Source organism: Bombyx mandarina, chromosome 23, assembly GCF_030267445.1.
Source record: "Bombyx mandarina strain Sakado chromosome 23, ASM3026744v2".
NCBI classification, from domain to species: domain Eukaryota; kingdom Metazoa; phylum Arthropoda; class Insecta; order Lepidoptera; family Bombycidae; genus Bombyx; species Bombyx mandarina.
Window position 1 is genome coordinate 1,434,705 of NC_143229.1, and position 17,443 is coordinate 1,452,147.

Genomic DNA, 17,443 nt, shown 5'->3' on the forward strand with positions numbered 1-17,443 from the left:
CATACGGTATAGAACTGGAGGTACATATCCTGTATTTATTTATCTTTTAACGAGTATGTTTTAATGACTTTTAAGTTGAAATTGAATTTAAATTTGAGCGCTGATTTTCAGCTACCTCCGTTTCCCTGTGGTTTTGTGCGAAATATAGAGAATGAAAGACGCGCAGTATCAGATAGTCGTGTAAGTATAATTTCTTAAGTTTAAGTCTTATTGGGAAAAAAAATGAAAAAAAGTATAGATGAAAAAAAATTCAACACAAAATATACAGAAATAATTAATGGAAATTAGAAAATATATTTTGTCACTCTTTTCTTTCGAGCTCTTTCGTTCTTGTATTTTGTGTATTGGAAGAGAACATGTTGTGAAGGTCTTCTTGGAGTTATTTTAGCAGTAACTTAATAAAATGTTATGATAATTTCAAAATCTTTAAGGTACTGTGCTCTCCGGTCACTGGGTCATACCACTCATACCTTATGCAACAGTAACCGAAGTGATAGAATACAAGCTACTGTGATAAAAAAAAACGTCTTTTTTTACGTCTTTTTTAGGATCCTAATTTGCTTTTAATTTAAAAAAGAAGTATGTTTATATTTATAATATTAATATTATATATTACATATGTATATATATTTTACTATACCCATATTGTGTGTATTTTTGTTCGCCATCTAAAATAAGACATAAGTTGTGTGCAGATTCGTGCGTATAAATTTAACTATTTTATGCGAGTATTAAACTAAATTGAAAAGTATAATCGACAGATTTAAGTCGGTAAAATCCGCTCATTTCAGAGATATGATTAATAAAGAATATAATTATATAATATTTTGAATGAGCAAACTGGCTAAAAAGTCCATCTACCAATGGCTGTTTACAATAAGTTAAAAACAAAAGGTAAAAAATGAAATTAAATCCAACTGCCTTCCGATAGTAAAGAAAGAAATAGGTAATATCTTAAACTCAGCTAAAACAGATTCAAGCAATAACATTATGCAATTCATCCATCTTTGAACAACAATTATAATAAACACCTTAACGGTTAAGATTCACAAAAAGAAGGTAGTTATTTAAAAAAAGGTGTCTGTACGTGTGTGGATACCAAAGCCATTCCTGAAGTTACGTTTTGTTTTTCTTATTGGACAAGAAATAAAAATCTAAGAAAAGTACAACTATAACATTTTTACAAAAACTACTGTGTGTTGTACATATAATTTGAAATCATTTTATTTATTATAATTTGTTTTATAAATTTAATGGATTTCAAACCCACATTTTCAATAATCTGGTATTCCGGGTCAAGCAGCATCAAAACGTCAACATAGATTTGAGTTTTCTCGCCGCTGTGTCCGCTGTTTGGTTTTAACAATTTTGCATAAATTATTGTAATTTGTTATATTTGTTATGTTAGTTTTTTGCTATACAAACACATTTTATATTGATTAGATACAAAAGTTCAAGGTGAGACCTGAGTCGTTAATTGGGCAAGAATCAACATCTTCAAAACATTTTTTTGCTATATTTTATTGATCTTTGCAAAACAATAGGCAAAACGCATTGTAGTCTTACGTCTATGATTATCTCTCATCGTAGCTTACAACTTTTTATCATATTGGTTTTATATTATTTCAGGTTAATATCGACCTGTCAGACGAAGGGGACATTTTTTTCTGCAAGTTGCAATCATAAAATTTACAAAATAGGAGACGGAAATCCTTTTAAGTTTTCCAATTTCATATCGAATCTACCACCAATTGTAAGTTGACTCCGTTACCTTCTTCTTTGATTAAGATAAATTCATTCCATTGATTTCTTAACGAAAGTCAGATAGAACATAATTTCGTTTTTAATATTTTATACAGATTTTTTTTAACGAAATGTCACCTAATTTCTACCAATTACAACAAACGTTCATTAAATGTCCTTCGTATGTAAATATTTTTTTCAATAACCTCTGCTATAACCTCCAAATTTTGAATGTAATGTTATAACATCCAGCTGACTTGTCTATATTAATTGGTACATATTTTTTAAATGAAGTAAAAGTTTTAAGAACGTACAGATATCTTTAATCAAATTAAGATACAAATAGTTTCGAGCTTTGAAGGTCGAAAAACATCTAAACACAAAAACACAAGTAAGAAACAAAGTAAGTTTTTCTTATAAAAATATAAGAATTCATTTAATATGATTTTTGACATGTAAGGGTTCATCTAATTAGTTCATAATAAATGAGCTAATGAAAAGCCACAACATTATCTGCAGATTAAGAGCAATAAATCTTCAGGTACTTTAAAACAAACATTGTTAGCTACATGAGTAATGACATTTGATTTGCTTGTTTAATTTACATTCTAAATAGAATAAACTTTACAATACAGTAAATTTCACCAAGTTTTACTTTACAATCATTAATCAATTCTAACACCCAATCTAAATTGAAGTTGATTGAACATTATTTATTAAATCTAAATTATCTATGATATAATGGGGAGTTCTTGGCTTTCTATAGAAGACCCGACAAACTAAATAATAATAAATCAGGATTATTTGTTATTTTCTTAGTAAAAGAGCTTGCGGCCCCCTCGGTTAAGTTGTTACTGGAGCCCACAGACCACCCACATTGAGAAAGGAGTTCTTAGTCTCAGTTCTACAGTATAACTGCGGCCTCAGCCGTGAAAACTTTATGGCAGCAATAGTCAAGGGTACCTATTAGTGTGGTTAAATAAGACTTCCTAAGACCGGTAATTATGCAAATTATAATTTTTTGTGTTTTGATTTTTATTATAATGTTATTCTTTCTCTGTGGAAGTCATTTGTGAATATGACTGAAGTACGTATTTCATTAGGAAATTTCTACATTAAAAACAATATATATAGAATTTTAAAAGGTTCAATACAATTAAAACATTACAGTAAAACAATATTGATTAACTAACTGTTACTAAAAATTAATGTGTGTTAAAGTAACTATGATTTTTAAAGTAAATGGGACTGAAAAACTTATTTAGATCATAAAGATTCTGACCTAACAATGACTTCTAGAATTTTATATCATCATTAAAATAATAAAAGTTGGAGTCTTTTCAAAGAACGATATAGGGAATCATTATTATTATTGTTATTATAATTTACACTTACTTACATTTCTGATAAAAAATTATGTTACTCAGATCAACTATCCATCTATAAAAAGAATTCTCAACCTGTCTCTACCTTCAGATCTATATTATCGCACACATGCATTGTAAATATTAATGTCAAATGTAAAGTGTAAACAGTGTCAAATTAACATTGAATTAGGTTTCCAAAATGATGATTCAGCTTATTTTTCGTACTGTCGTATGCAATGTTAATAATGAAATAATATTCTGAGGGTGGTGGAGCGATGCCTCGGAGCAGCAAACGAACGAGGAGCGGCGCACCTACAAGTGGAAACGATGTTCTGCCGGGTGCTACATCCATAGATGAACACCATCATCACAAGAGATCAAGAAATAGCAGGTACTAGGCATTATTAAAATCAACAGTCTACATAACCAACAGATAAAGACCAAGACCAATAGCAATTATACCCTTACTGCCTGTTCTTCTTCATCTTGATGATAGATCCTAATGATAGGGAGCATAAATAATACCAGTTGAATCTTATTTGAATGAACTAAAATACTTATTATGTAACTATACTAACAAAATATAAAGTCATGCAATGCCAATTGTTTTACTGGTTAATTTTTAAAGCCCGTCTAATGTTTCCTGGATTCCAGAGGCCATACAAGATTAATTTCAATGAAAATCTTACCTATTTGTTTGAATTTTCAGTACAATTATAGGCAGACCAGCATATGTTCCACCTAGTGATGACTAGTTACTGTTGCTTATAGACAGTAATATAAGGGTATAGCCAAGCTACTGCCTACTAAATGCTGCAAATATTACATTATTGCAAGATTTATGTCTTTCATTATATAATTGTTCTTTTTCATTTCAGTTTACGTCGACATTTGAAAGCAGAAGACACAAGTTTCAGTGTAAAGAAATGCTTATCATGGTTCAAAGAGTACACTTCGGTATCAGAACCGGATGTTTTAGGTATTTATAATAATGCATAGATAGAGCATTCACAATGTTACTTTAGATACTAAATACTAATAAAGTTACATAATATCAGTTTTAATGAAAACAATTTGAAATTACTTTTCTTCCATATAATATATGCATAAAATTCAATATTTGTATTCACTTTATCAACGCATATAAAATTAAGATCAATTCAAATATAAGTGAGTTATGTGGAATTTAATCTCATGCTTTTAAGTGCAGTATCACGAATTTAAGTTTAAATTGAATAAAAAACCATACCTATGCACATTAGTATTTAATATGAACATTTGTAAATCACCTTATTACTGTCAATTCTCAGTTTAATGCCTTAACTATTATTATTTCCCCATGTTTAGTTTAGTTTTCTTGAAAAAAAAAAAACATAAAATATTTACGTTTCCCTTTTTACATTTGCATATAAATAGTTAACTGTTTCTCTCGAAGCTTAATGCTACTACTACAACTTTTTAAAATTATTATTATTAAATTCTTTGCAAACATTGAAAAGTTTGTGTCATAAACATTGTGTAAACAATATTAAATAGTCCATTACTTTGAATATTACAGTATGTATTCTGTTTTTTGAAGAATTTTTATAACTAAATACTTTTTTAAATATTACTTTCAGGTCCTGAAGGAATGGAAAAGTTTTGTGCAGACCTAGGTGTAGACCCAGAAAATGTGGTGATGTTGGTTATAGCTTACAAAATGGGAGCAAAACAAATGGGATTTTTCACACAGGAAGAATGGTTAAAAGGTATGTACTATTAATTTAGACATCTCTCAAGGCGGGCCTCAATGTTTTATTTAAAACTATTTTTATGTTAATTAAACTTAAAATTTAATTATAGTGAAAGATATAATTTGTCTTTTGAAAAGTATATTTTACAAAATGGCTTAATTTAAAATTTAATCGTCCTTTTTGTTTGTTCTAATATGATGATAAGTGTTACCATTTTAAGAAAAAAAATTAAGGTCCAGATAAGAAAATGATCCAAATCATACTAAGCATCTCAGCCCAAGAAATGAATGCTCTAAATTTCATATGCTTGGAGTCTACTGGGTTGGCTATTTGTATACAGTGTACTAATTATTGATCACATTCTGGTACAGAAAAAAAAAAAGTGGTAATGGTAGTAGTTATACCAAAAGTAGAGTATTCAAATAATAGTATATAGAGTCAATATTACAAACTATTACAAACATATGCTATTTGTTTCAGGCTTAACAGAGCTACAATGCGACAATGTACATAAATTACAAAATAAATTAGATTATTTACGGAATTTACTTAATGATCCACACATATTTAAGGCTATTTATCGATATTCATATGATTTTGCAAGGGTGAGTAACAAATTATATTTCTATATTGTAACTAAATTTATGAAACGTACCAATTAACACCACATGAGCCTAAAGGGTTAACATACACTTCAATGTCACCTAACACCTAAAACAAGGCTCAATTTTGTTTTCCCAAAGTGGGTAGGTAAGCTCACGACCCACTTGTTGTTAAGGGTTACTGGGGCTCATAGACATCTACAATGTAAATGACGTCCATCCACCCCAGACATTAATGTTAAGGTTTCAGTTTTCTTGCTTGCGTCGTATTCCTCACTGCTGAGGGTCGTGATCACCCTAGCACGCACGATCATTGTTCATCTATTCTTGTCTCTGGCGGTGTGGAGGGCGTTGTGAAATGTGGAATTAAGAGCGGTGCGGATCTGATCGGATCAACGCATTGGACTGCGCCCCCGAGGCTTTTTTCCATCCACTTTAACGGTCATCATGAGCCTTTTTTTATCCTACCTATGCTGATAGACTATTTCAGCTTCTCCTTGACGTGTAGGTGAGCTCACAGGGCTCAAACCGGGAGTGTTGTTAACACTGGCCTTAGCAAGAGCTTTGTAGAATCTACTACCGAATCGGAAACGCGACTCACTGAGAAGATCCAGCGAGACACTCAGTGGGCTGGAGCCTCTCGAGATTGCAACCATCCTTCAGTTTTATTAGTATTGAATATTTAGTTTTTGTTGGGTTTTTTTTATTGCTTAAATGGTTGGATGGGCTCACACCCAACCTGGTATTCATTGCTTACTGAAGTCCATAGACATCTACAACGTAAATGCGCCCGCCACCCACCTTGAGATATAAGTTCTAAGATCTCAGTATAGTTACAACGGCTGCCCCACCCTTCAAGCTGAAACGCATTACTGCTTCACGGCAGAAATAGGCAGGGCGGGGTGGTACAAGAGGTCCTACCACCAGTAGTTTCGTTTAGTTTATATGGTAATAGAGACACTGTCGTTGCAGGACAAGGAGCAGCGCTCGCTGGACACGGAGGTGGCGGGCGCGCTGCTGGGCGTGCTGCTGCCGCGCTGGGCGCTGCGGCCGGCGCTGTGCGAGTTCATCGCGCGGGAGCGGCGGTACCGCGTCGTCAACCGCGACCAGTGGTGCAACATCCTCGAGTTCAGCCGCACCGTCGACGCGCACCTCGCCTCCTACGACGCCGACGGAGCCTGTGAGTCCCACCCAGCCGACCTACCTCACCGCGAAATCAAATTCAAAATAAATAATACTTTAAAAAAACTAACAAAATACGCTTTTATAAAAAATTTACTAAAAAATAGATATTTTATTTTGTAAATTTAAATTAAAAATAGTGTAAGAAATAATAAATATGTAGTTATGATACGTACGTATGTAGTTATGATACGTAGTTATGATATGATAGTTATAAATATTTTATGAACAGATATGAGTAAAAGGGTTATTTTGATAATGTCCTGAAAAGCACCCCACGCTTCTTTTACAATAAAATCATTTTTTCTTTCACTTTTTTTAATTCAAATTTATTTTCTATTTTTTAGTTGGATTTTCTACAAAAGCATATTTTGTTAGTTTTTTTATTTTTTTAAACTATTATTTATTTTTAATTTTTTCGTTGAATATATATATATTTTTTTTTAATATTGAATTGTCATCGGTCCGTAATAAATATACCAAATTTCGAGTTAATCTGACGTTTTGAAGGGGGTCAAAATCATGTTCAAAGATTCCGTTACAAACATACATACGTCTCAAGCTAATGAAAGCGTATTAATGAATGTTTGTATGCTTGTTCTCATCATTCATTATCCTGCCCTTCTCCCAGTCACCTGGGGTCGGCGCAACATGTTTTCTCCTTCCATACTCTTCTATCATATACCATTTCTTCGCTCACTCCCCTCCTACCCATATCGTCTTTCACACAATCCATCCATTTCTTCTTAGGTCTACCTCTTCCTCTAAATCCTTCCACATTCATAGTTAACACTCTCCTAACAACCTCATTTTCATTCCGTCTCATCACATGTCCATACCATCCCAAACGTGCACTCCTCAGCTTCTCTGTCACAGGTGCCACTTTCAGACTTCCTCTAACATATTCATTCCTCATATTCATTCCATTGTATGCTTGTTCTCAATGCGCTGTTAAACCATCATCCGATTGTACTACACATACTGTGCCGACTCGGTACAGTTGCTTGCTCGGCAGATAAAGCTTCTGTCATAATAGTGCGATAGGTCAAGCGCAAGCGGTTTCAAGAAATCATATTTTCCATACAAGTAGTGAAATGTTAAGAAAATTTTACTACAACTACAATACATAATATTATGTGCTCTTTAGTTTATTTTTATTTTTAATTTATTAAATATATTAATCTTATATGATGGAAATTAAAAAAATTTCATCAACATTATGGAAATTAAAAAAACTTTTCATCTAACATTACGATAAATAAAAAAGTTAATACCTTAATATAACGTGATTGTTTCTCACAGGGCCAGTTATGTTAGACGAATTTGTGGAATGGTTAAGGGCGAACGACTCATCAATGCCCCCGGCCAGCTGAGACTGCGAGGCCCCTCTACTCTAACCAGCTCCGCTCATCTCTATCTGCAGGTATTAATGCCCAGTCAAACTGCTGAATTTATTTATAAACGCGGAAAATTATATGACACTCGGTCACTAGTTACGGTCAGGTGAATACAGAATGGAATGCACGGTGAGCACCAGGGGCTAGGGACTATTGCCGAGTTCGTAGGAGCGTACGTAATGATGGGACGAGAGATTGAAAAGTATATTTTAGTAAAGCTGTTGCTCTGCGTTCAATGGAGCAATTGAAAAACAGCTGATATGCTGTGCGTTGTGTTTTTGTGACGTCCGTGAGTTGTCTGTATATTAAATTGCACATGAATGTGAAATTCCTAAAACCAATATTTAATTTAACAAATTAATAGTGTTTCTTGAGATCAGTTTGTGAGATTTTTTTATTATAATCAATTCGGTAATAGTTCTCTTACACCGTGTATGTAGTCATTTATGAAGATTATAATCTTATTTGTAGCTCATTTGAATGTTATATGCAAAAGTTATTTTTGGCAGAAACTTTATTTTGTAATAATTGATAATAACACGTGAACAATCGCTGTGTTCATTGCCCTGTCCTGTGGCGCATGTTCACTTTTGTTAGAACGAATTAATTTAATTCACATGAAGCCTATTGAATACTTATGAATGCCTATAAATCAAAACTGTTTCATCAGATTATTTCCTCTTGATATTAGTTCAGTGTAGTTCATATTCCTTGAAAGTTATGTTGTCAATTATTTCATTATGTCTATAATCTCATTGAAATTTCATTTGGTTTGTCAATAAAAATGTTTAAAACTCAACTAATAGATGTTTCAAGACGATTCAATTGTAAGTTTTTTTTTTTTTTTGTAATCTACTCATCGTTTTATGTTGTGTGAGCAATACAAAAACAATTATCGAATATAATTTAAATTCTCTGTAATTATAAAAACTGGTATGTATAATCTTGTCTCCATTCGTACTTACTCAGAAATTTATTTCTACTGTACCTTACAAAGTTATAGCTTTTTTTTTGTTATACTTTTTCTTTTCAAATTGAATAACAGTGACACTGTTACTTTTGTTTTTCAGTTGGTTTATTTATGTGTGAAAGAAATGGCTGAGCTGAAATAGATTTTTGAGTAGGAATCGAGGGATTGGTTTAATGAATTATGTGCATGAATTGTGATTTTCCTATGAGGAACTTCACATTTCTTTAGTATTCAGTAAAGGATATCTTCTAAAAGGTCACATGTCGGTGATTTTCCTCAATAGGCTGTTTGTTATTGGACTATTGATTGGTGGTAGATGGCCCTCTACACGACACGTTTTGAATAAGTCGTTGATACGTGCATGACATTATTTTTTTATGAAATCAGTCAAAATTACAACAATATAATCATCGTTGTTGCCTATGTATAGTATGACCATGTTGTATCATAAAAACAACCAAATATAATAAAAATTATCCACAATTGAATACAGTGTTTTTTTTTAATGATTGGCATGAAAACTAGCACTCTTAATTTAAATATTTTGTGTAATTAGACACTGCACACTGTGAATTTGATGTGATAATTAAGGAACGCCCTGTATATTTCATATGCAGAGTCATTTGCTGTGATGTTTCTTACAGTTGCTATTTAAAATCCCAATTCAATGAATTGTTCTCAAAACCTTAATAGAAAATAAAATGTCTTTGTAATGTGAGAAATGTAGGCCTCGTTGTTGGCATGAGAACTACTATACTAGATTTATTCAAAGTAAAAACTTTCGACTAAACCGTAACTTATATTGGAAATTTGTAAAGATACAAGATTATTCTTGGGATGTTATCGTTCAATAGGATTTCTTACAGTATGACAATATATACACCCTGTAATTTTGTTGGCTTTTGTTTCTTTTAAAGTATGTACTGCCTTGACTTTAATTCCTAATAAATTGTTGTAAAGGTAAATTAAACCATTAATGGATCCGGAGTTCGAATCCCGCGATCCCGTGAGGTCCACGGCTCCGACAGCAGACTCGGAACTGTACGACTGATTCACTTCACAACCAACACAACTCATTGTTATGTGCCCTACCACCATTAATATCTTCATTAACACTAATCACACCAACACTTACTGGTACCTATTTCTACTATAGCGGGTAGATAACGATACACGACAAGTATTAATCAAAATAAACAAACAAAACAACAAAAAACATAGTATAGTAACTGTAGATTAATTGGTAAGAAAAAGTCATGAAGTCAAATGTGCATAAGCAATAAGATGATAATGTGCATTTTCAATGCAAAAGTTCAAAACGGGTCATTTGACCCGTCAAGGTGTGTTTAGTGTTAATTCAAGTCATCCACAAAACACACGTATCGTTGTTGTGTGAATTATAACCATCAATACAGTTCAATGATGAGAATATCTATGAAACTTCAGAGGAAAATAAGTTTTATTTAATTTGTGTTAAAAATGATTGCCGTTAAATTTCTATTCATATTTTTTTAAATAAATCTTTAATATTGCACATTATATCTTACATTCATTACCATTTGGATTTATTTTGTATCAAATTTAGTTTTTAAGGTCACACTGTGTATATTGTAGCATTTATAATTTAGTTGTATTATTATGTATATTGTGACTATATTATTATTATTACTATTATTACAGCAATTGTTTTTCAGACGACTCTTTATAAAAATTAAAATATTATTCTCGTCGAAAGTTTGTGAATCAAATTAAATTTTTTTTTTCAATGTTGATTGGAAAAAAAATGCTTTTGTATTATCTAAAATATTTTCTTATTTTGTTATAAGCCCACCGAGATTGTACTCTCAGTAACAAATAAATTAAAATATAGACCAATATTGCTGGTGGGTGTGTGTGTTTGTTTATCCATTACGACATACTTACAAAAGCCTCAGACTGAAATAATTCTTTGATAAATATATTTACATATAATAGGATACGAATATTAATAAAAAAACGATAGTTGCATGAGTTTTTCATACACGTCTTAGGATTTATAAATATGGTTCTTGGTCGATTGTCCTAACGTGAGATGATAAGCTACAGATACATTACGAGAAACCTTCATGCTGTGAAACATCATCTGTGAAAATAACTTTTTTCTAAATAAATAATTGTCCTAATGTTTTCATTGGAATGTGAGTACGCTTCGCCTACAGTGCCATCGGCACTCCGAACCTCACATCTCATGTCTCAAAGTCGGTCCAGTGACCACTCCATAGGTGGGCCGCGAGCCGGTTCACACGCATATATGTATTTTAAACCTATTCAATGAATCCTCACATGCATCCTTACAACTGTTTCGTTATAGTTTACTCGCAAAATCTCACTTAAAAATCATCAGAAAACTAAAGTTATTAAGAATCTTATTAATAAATGTTTGTATGCATCTAATAAACAAAGATAAAATTTCAAACATTATCCTAACATTGCCTACATGAAACGTCTCTTAGCGGCTCCATTCCTGTATTACAGTGTGCTTAGTGCGAGTTTCTAAACGTTCTCGATAGCGTAAAAGTTAACCCAATTTTGTATGCAGTTGGAACAGCGCCCCTAGCGGCAAGCGTAAGCAAACGATCCCATTCCATACAAATATGAACTAACTTTTACGCTATCGAGAACGTTAAGAAACTCGCACTAAGCACACAGATTAACTCGGATTTCATAGTCTGTTATATACAGGGGGTCCAAAATTTGTTACAAGAAATATTGTTTTAAATGCTATAATTGCCAAATTCATATTGGCATTATTCATGATGCTCTGATGTGTTATGTAAATAATAATGTGCAAATATTTTATAAAAACTTGCAGCTATGTGACCGTAATCTAATGATGAAATTATAGTTTTTGATTTATTTCCCATTATTTAGAATGGATAACATAATTTGAAGGTCTCTTGTATTCTTGTTGGTAAAGTTAGTCAATCGTCCGAGATCGAACAAATCGCTCTGTTGACATAAAGAGGCCCACGTTCCTCATAGTACTAAAACAAATAATAAATAACAGAATGCGAACATATTCTTCTAGTACTGTGACATGGTAGAAAACTAAATATATGCCTTCTTTATAATGAATGTTATTGTTATTCACATTTATTACTATTTATGTATTATTTATATATATCAGAATCTTATCAATTATTAGATTTTTTTTTAAGTAAGACTAGTTTTAAATTACAGAAAATACATGGTCTCTGATGATCCAAGCCACCAGCTGGCAGGGCTCCAGAGGAACAACACTACAATACAACTAGTAAAGCCCGAGAATACACTACGATGTATTTTAGACTTCGACCTCACGTCTTGATGCGTGAGGTCGCACGGTGATGTCACCACCGTGAGGGCCAATTGACACCAGCTACTGGGCCGTGAGCTCGCTCGCAACGCTACGCAATAATTAATTTTAATTTTACCTGCCTATTCGCTGGTAGCCTAAGAGGCTATTCCAGTTACGCACAGATGGGAAAAAAAAAGAAGTTAAAATTCACAGTTCTGAGCACACTACAATAGCGAACAAACATTGCTGTGTAAGTCGTAACAAGAAAGATCTTTCTATAACAGATCCTGCTGATATTGTTATTAATGTTTTGAATGAATATTCGAAAATAAATATTTTTTTAAAGTTAAAGTTATTTAAATTAATCATTTCAATACTTCCTTATCTAATAATCTGGCCTTCTGAAACAGATTAATAAAATTTATAAACGATGGAATTGCATTCGTATATTCATACATTGAAATGCAATCTTGACATTCTATCATATGTTTGAATACCAACTGACATACTCGATTTATTCTGGTATTGTTCTGAGACTAACATTTAAAACATGTTCCAATAGACGAGACTAGGTTACTATCTAGTCCATACTAGGTTTAGGTGTAGATATCGTTTTATAAGATGTAGTTAGCATATTTCAATTCTGATTTGTATTTCAAAGAAACGGCTTGTTCAGACGGATTGGACTGCAAAATAATTATTTGTAATGAATATGTATTTGTTTTCCTATAGGTATTTGTTTTATGAAAGTACTCATACAGGAAATACTTAAATTTTGTTTACTACCTTATAAAATTTTCTGCAAATTTCATATTTAAGAAAAAAAGGTAAATCTGACTGCAATATTTGCAATATTTTTGTAAGTATCAATCCGAATGTGCGAGTCTCGAACAACTTCTTTATAAACATTGGTGTATAGTGTATACTGAATGATTTGAAACCATCATACTGATAAATGTTATGTAAAGGATAAATAAATACTTTTGCAAAATGAATATGGATTGTTTATTTTGTACTAAACACAGACAACGCATTGTAATAATATCTATAATAAATAATCATTCAGCAAGATCAGATTGAGGTATTTCTCAGCCTATATAATTATCTTTTAATGGTTTTGATGAGATTTTATAGATTAACTACTGTAATTAAATCCAACCCTGCACAACCCTTGGTCAATTCAATAGAGGCTGCTTTTTTTAGAACTATTTGTACAATGGAAATTTATAAAAAAATTCTATTTACAATATCTATCAGCTTTCATTTTACTTCTCCTGTCAAGCAGTGTCTCATGGAGATTACCCTCAATTTTGGCACGTTTCAACTCTGTAACACTACCGTCATTCAACCGTAATTTCTTGTCTTGAAACTTCTGGAATTTCTTCCTGTGAAATACAAACATATGTATTTTAAATTAAGGTGCCATTGAAACTTTATTTGAACTGCTAGAGCACTGATGAATTTTAAGGCAGTTTTTCAACTGAACATTTTTTCAGTTCTAAACTAATATGGACTAATATAATTAATGGTATGGACATATAAAATTAAATATTACTTACACATAATTAACCTCAACTTCATTTAAGTTGCCCTCCTCTTCTGCAGGCAACACTGCTTTATTTACTTCCTTGGCTTTATTACTCCGTATTATACAGTACTCATTCTCACCGGCACTGACACTCTTAGCTATAACACTGTCATCATCAGGCGTTACAGACATGAATTTGTTTAAGGAGCTCAGTATTGCAGTTTTACCTGTAAATGTTATTGTATTCTAAAGTCAAGAAAATAAATGTTTGTATTTTTCCTTGTTCCTGTCCTATACATTCATGCATTGCCTATCGGATTCCTTTGAGACAGTTAGTTGTTGTGTCTTTATGGAAGATATCTGCATGACTAATTTTAAGAATTGTTTACACTAAAGTACCAAAAGCTTGGAATAGTGTTTTACAAAAAAAAAATATTATTCTACTATATTTTTCTACTCTCTAACAACCATGCAGCTAAAAATACTACATAAATGTTAATAGTCATAATAGACTAGCGACCCGCCCTCGCTTCGCTTCGGAAACTGTAATTCATTATTGATTTCTCCACTATGTAATGGATGTTATTATACATATAAACCTTCTTCATCAATCACTCTATCTATTAAAAAAAACCGCATCAACATCCGTTGCGTAGTTTTAAAGATTTAAGCATACAAAGGGACAGACAGATATAGGGACAGAGAAAGCGACTTTGTTTTATACTATGTAGTGATTACCTAAGCTAAGGTTTAATTTCAATTACAGTACTATACAAAACAATAAGTATATCAATTTTTACCAACCATCTTGCCAAACAGGCTCCCACTGTTCCATTGGCCCCACTGCATCAGATCTGCCCACCACCACTCCATCCTTTGAGACCCCCAAGTATTTTCCATACCCTGATTTCAAAGCAAATTTGTTTTCTCCTGCAGGGAAAGCTGTGAAGATTTCTTCTGGGGAAGGCCCTTCACCATCACCATGAGGACTTCCAATTGTAAATAACCCATTATCCAATGCTGATACATAGCAATTATTCCCAAATTCTATTGATACAGATCCTGTTATGTCTTCGACTTTATCGATCCGCCACCACCCTCCATGTTTTAGTAAATCCTCATCAACTTTGGAGTCATCCGATTTATCCTTCTTCTTGTGCTTGCGTTTTTTTGTTCTTTAATTATAATAATAGGTTAAAGCAATAATAAGACATTGTAATTGAGCTGCATCAATTATTGGTGCCATTGGTATTAGAAAACTCGAATTTTCTAATACTCTACTGATTATTTTTCATAATTTAAAGAAATCAATATTAAGCATAATAAATTAGGTTTTTGAAATTTTGCGATGGATTTATAAATAAAACAGACAGATCTTTCTGAAAGATCATTTGTCGTTCTCATGTTTACTTACTTGGGTTTTTCTCCTTTAAGAACTAACTTTCCACGTTTCACGGCAGCATATTCATCAGTCATGTTTTTACCTTTTAAATTAAAATAATGTATTTTACCGTATTTATGTGTATTTATGCCTATCTCATTTTTTTATTTTTTTTAAGGGATTTTATGACCTGGTAACTAAGACCTTTAGGTCAAGTCTTATTTTAATTTTAATGATACGTAACTTTTTTATATGAAAATGATATTATGAAATGAAATGAAGTTGATTATTATAGAACATGGCATGAAGTGAAATGAAAACAAAATGAAATGACATTAGATGAGATGATATGGGATGAAGTATAATCTCAGTAAAATTGTGGTCATTTACTGAGACTTTTTCAGTCTCTCAGTAAAATTTGTGCACTTTCACAGATACTAAACAGTTAATAAACCACCGTTAGTACACATTTAAATCTGAAGAAATACTAACTAAACAAAATAAAACAAATTACACAACTTCACTCCTCCCGTTCCCGGCAAAAGTCTCGTTTTTTTTAGAGAGATTTTATGACCTGGTAACTAAGACCTTTAAGTAATGTCTTGTTTTAATTTATATTCTTTTTTTTATGAAAAATGATAATATGGAGTGAAATGAAATGATATTAAATGAAATGAAGATGATTAATTTAAGGCTTTAATTAACTGGGATGAAATTAAATGAGATGAGATGAAATGATATGGGATGAAATATATCTAATCTCAGTAAAATGGTGGTCATTTACTGAGATTTTTTCAGTGGACTTTTTGGAGTCTCTCGATTTTTTATTTTGTTTTCTAAGGCATAAATAATACACTTTTCTAAGGTGTACGCTACGAATAAACTTGACTTATTATATTATAATCGTCGGGTGTAAGGTAACGTATAGGTATATATATATGTCATAACAATATATATATATATATATATATATATATATATATATATATTGTTATGACAGCGTACTATTTTCTGTGACTTTCTTGGTAGGTAACCTTTTTTGGGACTTTTGGCGGGACGCGAGGAGTGAAGTTGTGTGATTTGTTTTATTTTGTCTATTTAGTGTTTCTTCAGGTTTAAATGTATAATAACGGTGGTTTATTAACTGTTTAGTATCTGTGATTTATATTAGTTTTTATTATTAACTAGCTGACTCAGCAGACTTCGTAGTGCCTCAATCGAGAAATAAAAGACCAAAACTTTTGTATAAAATAAACGTAAAACAAACAAAAGGAATCCGTCTGACGGGGGACACATCAAAGGAAAAAAAACTGTTATTTTTATTTAATTCCGAGCATTTTCATATTTATCTACCTTTTAAACCTTCTCTGGACTTCCACAAATAATTCAAAACCAAAATTAGCCAAATCGGTCCAGCCGTTCTCGAGTTTTAGCGAGACTAAGGAACAGCAATTCATTTTTATTTATATAGATTTATGTTAGTTTAGCTTAGGTCGAAAGAAAGAAGGTTGATGCTCTGGAGATGTGGTGCTGGAGACGAATACTTCGTATTTCATGGACCCAACTCCGCACCAATATCTCCATTCTTCGAGAACTCGGCATTAAGCAGCGTCTTTCGGCGCTCTTGCATGGGCGCATACTATCATTTTTTGGACATGTCTCCCGGCGAGGAAATGACTCCGTAGAGCGCCTTGTCGTTCAGGGCAGGGTGGAAGGCACCAGGCCGCGTGGAAGGGTGCCCATGCGATGGACCGACCAGATCAAGTCGGCAGTTGGTGGCTGTTTGCATGAATGAACCAGGCTCACCACAAACCGCGAGGAGTGGCGATTGCTCGTGAGGCGCATAACATCAGCACACACCAATGATACTGGATGACGACCACGACCGCTCTGACAAGAGTGATACGACTTACGAGATCTGTGAAAGTGCATAAATGTGGAAAAATGAAACAAAGCCGCTGGACGTAGGTTCCCGGGATCCTCCAAAACGTCCACTGAAAAAATCTCAGTAAATGACCACCATTTTACTGAGATTATATTTCATTCCGTATCATCTCATCTCATTTAACTTAATTTCATCCCAGTTGATTAGTGTCTCAAATTAATCATTTTCATTTCATTTCATTTCACTCCATATTATCATTTTTCATAAAAATAAGAATAAAAATTAAAATAAGACAAGACCTAAAAGTCTTAGTTACCAGGTCATAAAATCCCTTAAAAA

General features: G+C 32.4%; 2 protein-coding genes across 5 annotated transcripts; one reads left to right on the plus strand and one right to left on the minus strand.

The window, feature by feature from the left end:
* Positions 1 to 1,221: 1,221 nt before the first annotated feature.
* Positions 1,222 to 13,301, plus strand: SCCRO4 (DCN1-like protein SCCRO4). Of its 3 annotated transcripts, none has more exons than XR_016325161.1 (9): positions 1,222 to 1,458; positions 1,630 to 1,753; positions 3,374 to 3,501; positions 3,989 to 4,089; positions 4,730 to 4,858; positions 5,324 to 5,448; positions 6,418 to 6,625; positions 7,930 to 8,050; positions 9,955 to 11,159. XR_016325161.1 is itself a non-coding variant. In XM_028186488.2 (8 exons), the coding sequence occupies exons 3-8, from the start codon at positions 3,386 to 3,388 to the stop codon at positions 7,998 to 8,000; spliced, it is 750 nt and encodes a 249-aa protein (XP_028042289.2). In that variant the 5' UTR covers positions 1,236 to 1,458; positions 1,630 to 1,753; positions 3,374 to 3,385; the 3' UTR covers positions 8,001 to 9,482. The 3 variants fall into 3 exon arrangements, 1 of the variants encoding a protein (XP_028042289.2); XR_016325160.1 differs by lacking the exon at positions 9,955 to 11,159 and adding an exon at positions 12,214 to 13,301 and having other exon boundaries at positions 1,223 to 1,458; XM_028186488.2 differs by lacking the exon at positions 9,955 to 11,159 and having other exon boundaries at positions 1,236 to 1,458; positions 7,930 to 9,482.
* Positions 12,731 to 15,392, minus strand: FRG1 (FSHD region gene 1). Of its 2 annotated transcripts, none has more exons than XM_028179741.2 (4): positions 15,253 to 15,392; positions 14,643 to 15,013; positions 13,870 to 14,065; positions 12,731 to 13,695 (listed from the first exon to the last, which is right to left on the minus strand). In XM_028179741.2, exons 1-4 carry the CDS (start codon positions 15,312 to 15,314, stop codon positions 13,548 to 13,550), a joined length of 777 nt encoding a protein of 258 aa, XP_028035542.2. In that variant the 5' UTR covers positions 15,315 to 15,392; the 3' UTR covers positions 12,731 to 13,547. The 2 variants fall into 2 exon arrangements, with proteins under 2 accessions (XP_028035542.2, XP_089593516.1); XM_089737390.1 differs by having other exon boundaries at positions 13,556 to 13,691; positions 13,866 to 14,065.
* Positions 15,393 to 17,443: the final 2,051 nt, after the last annotated feature.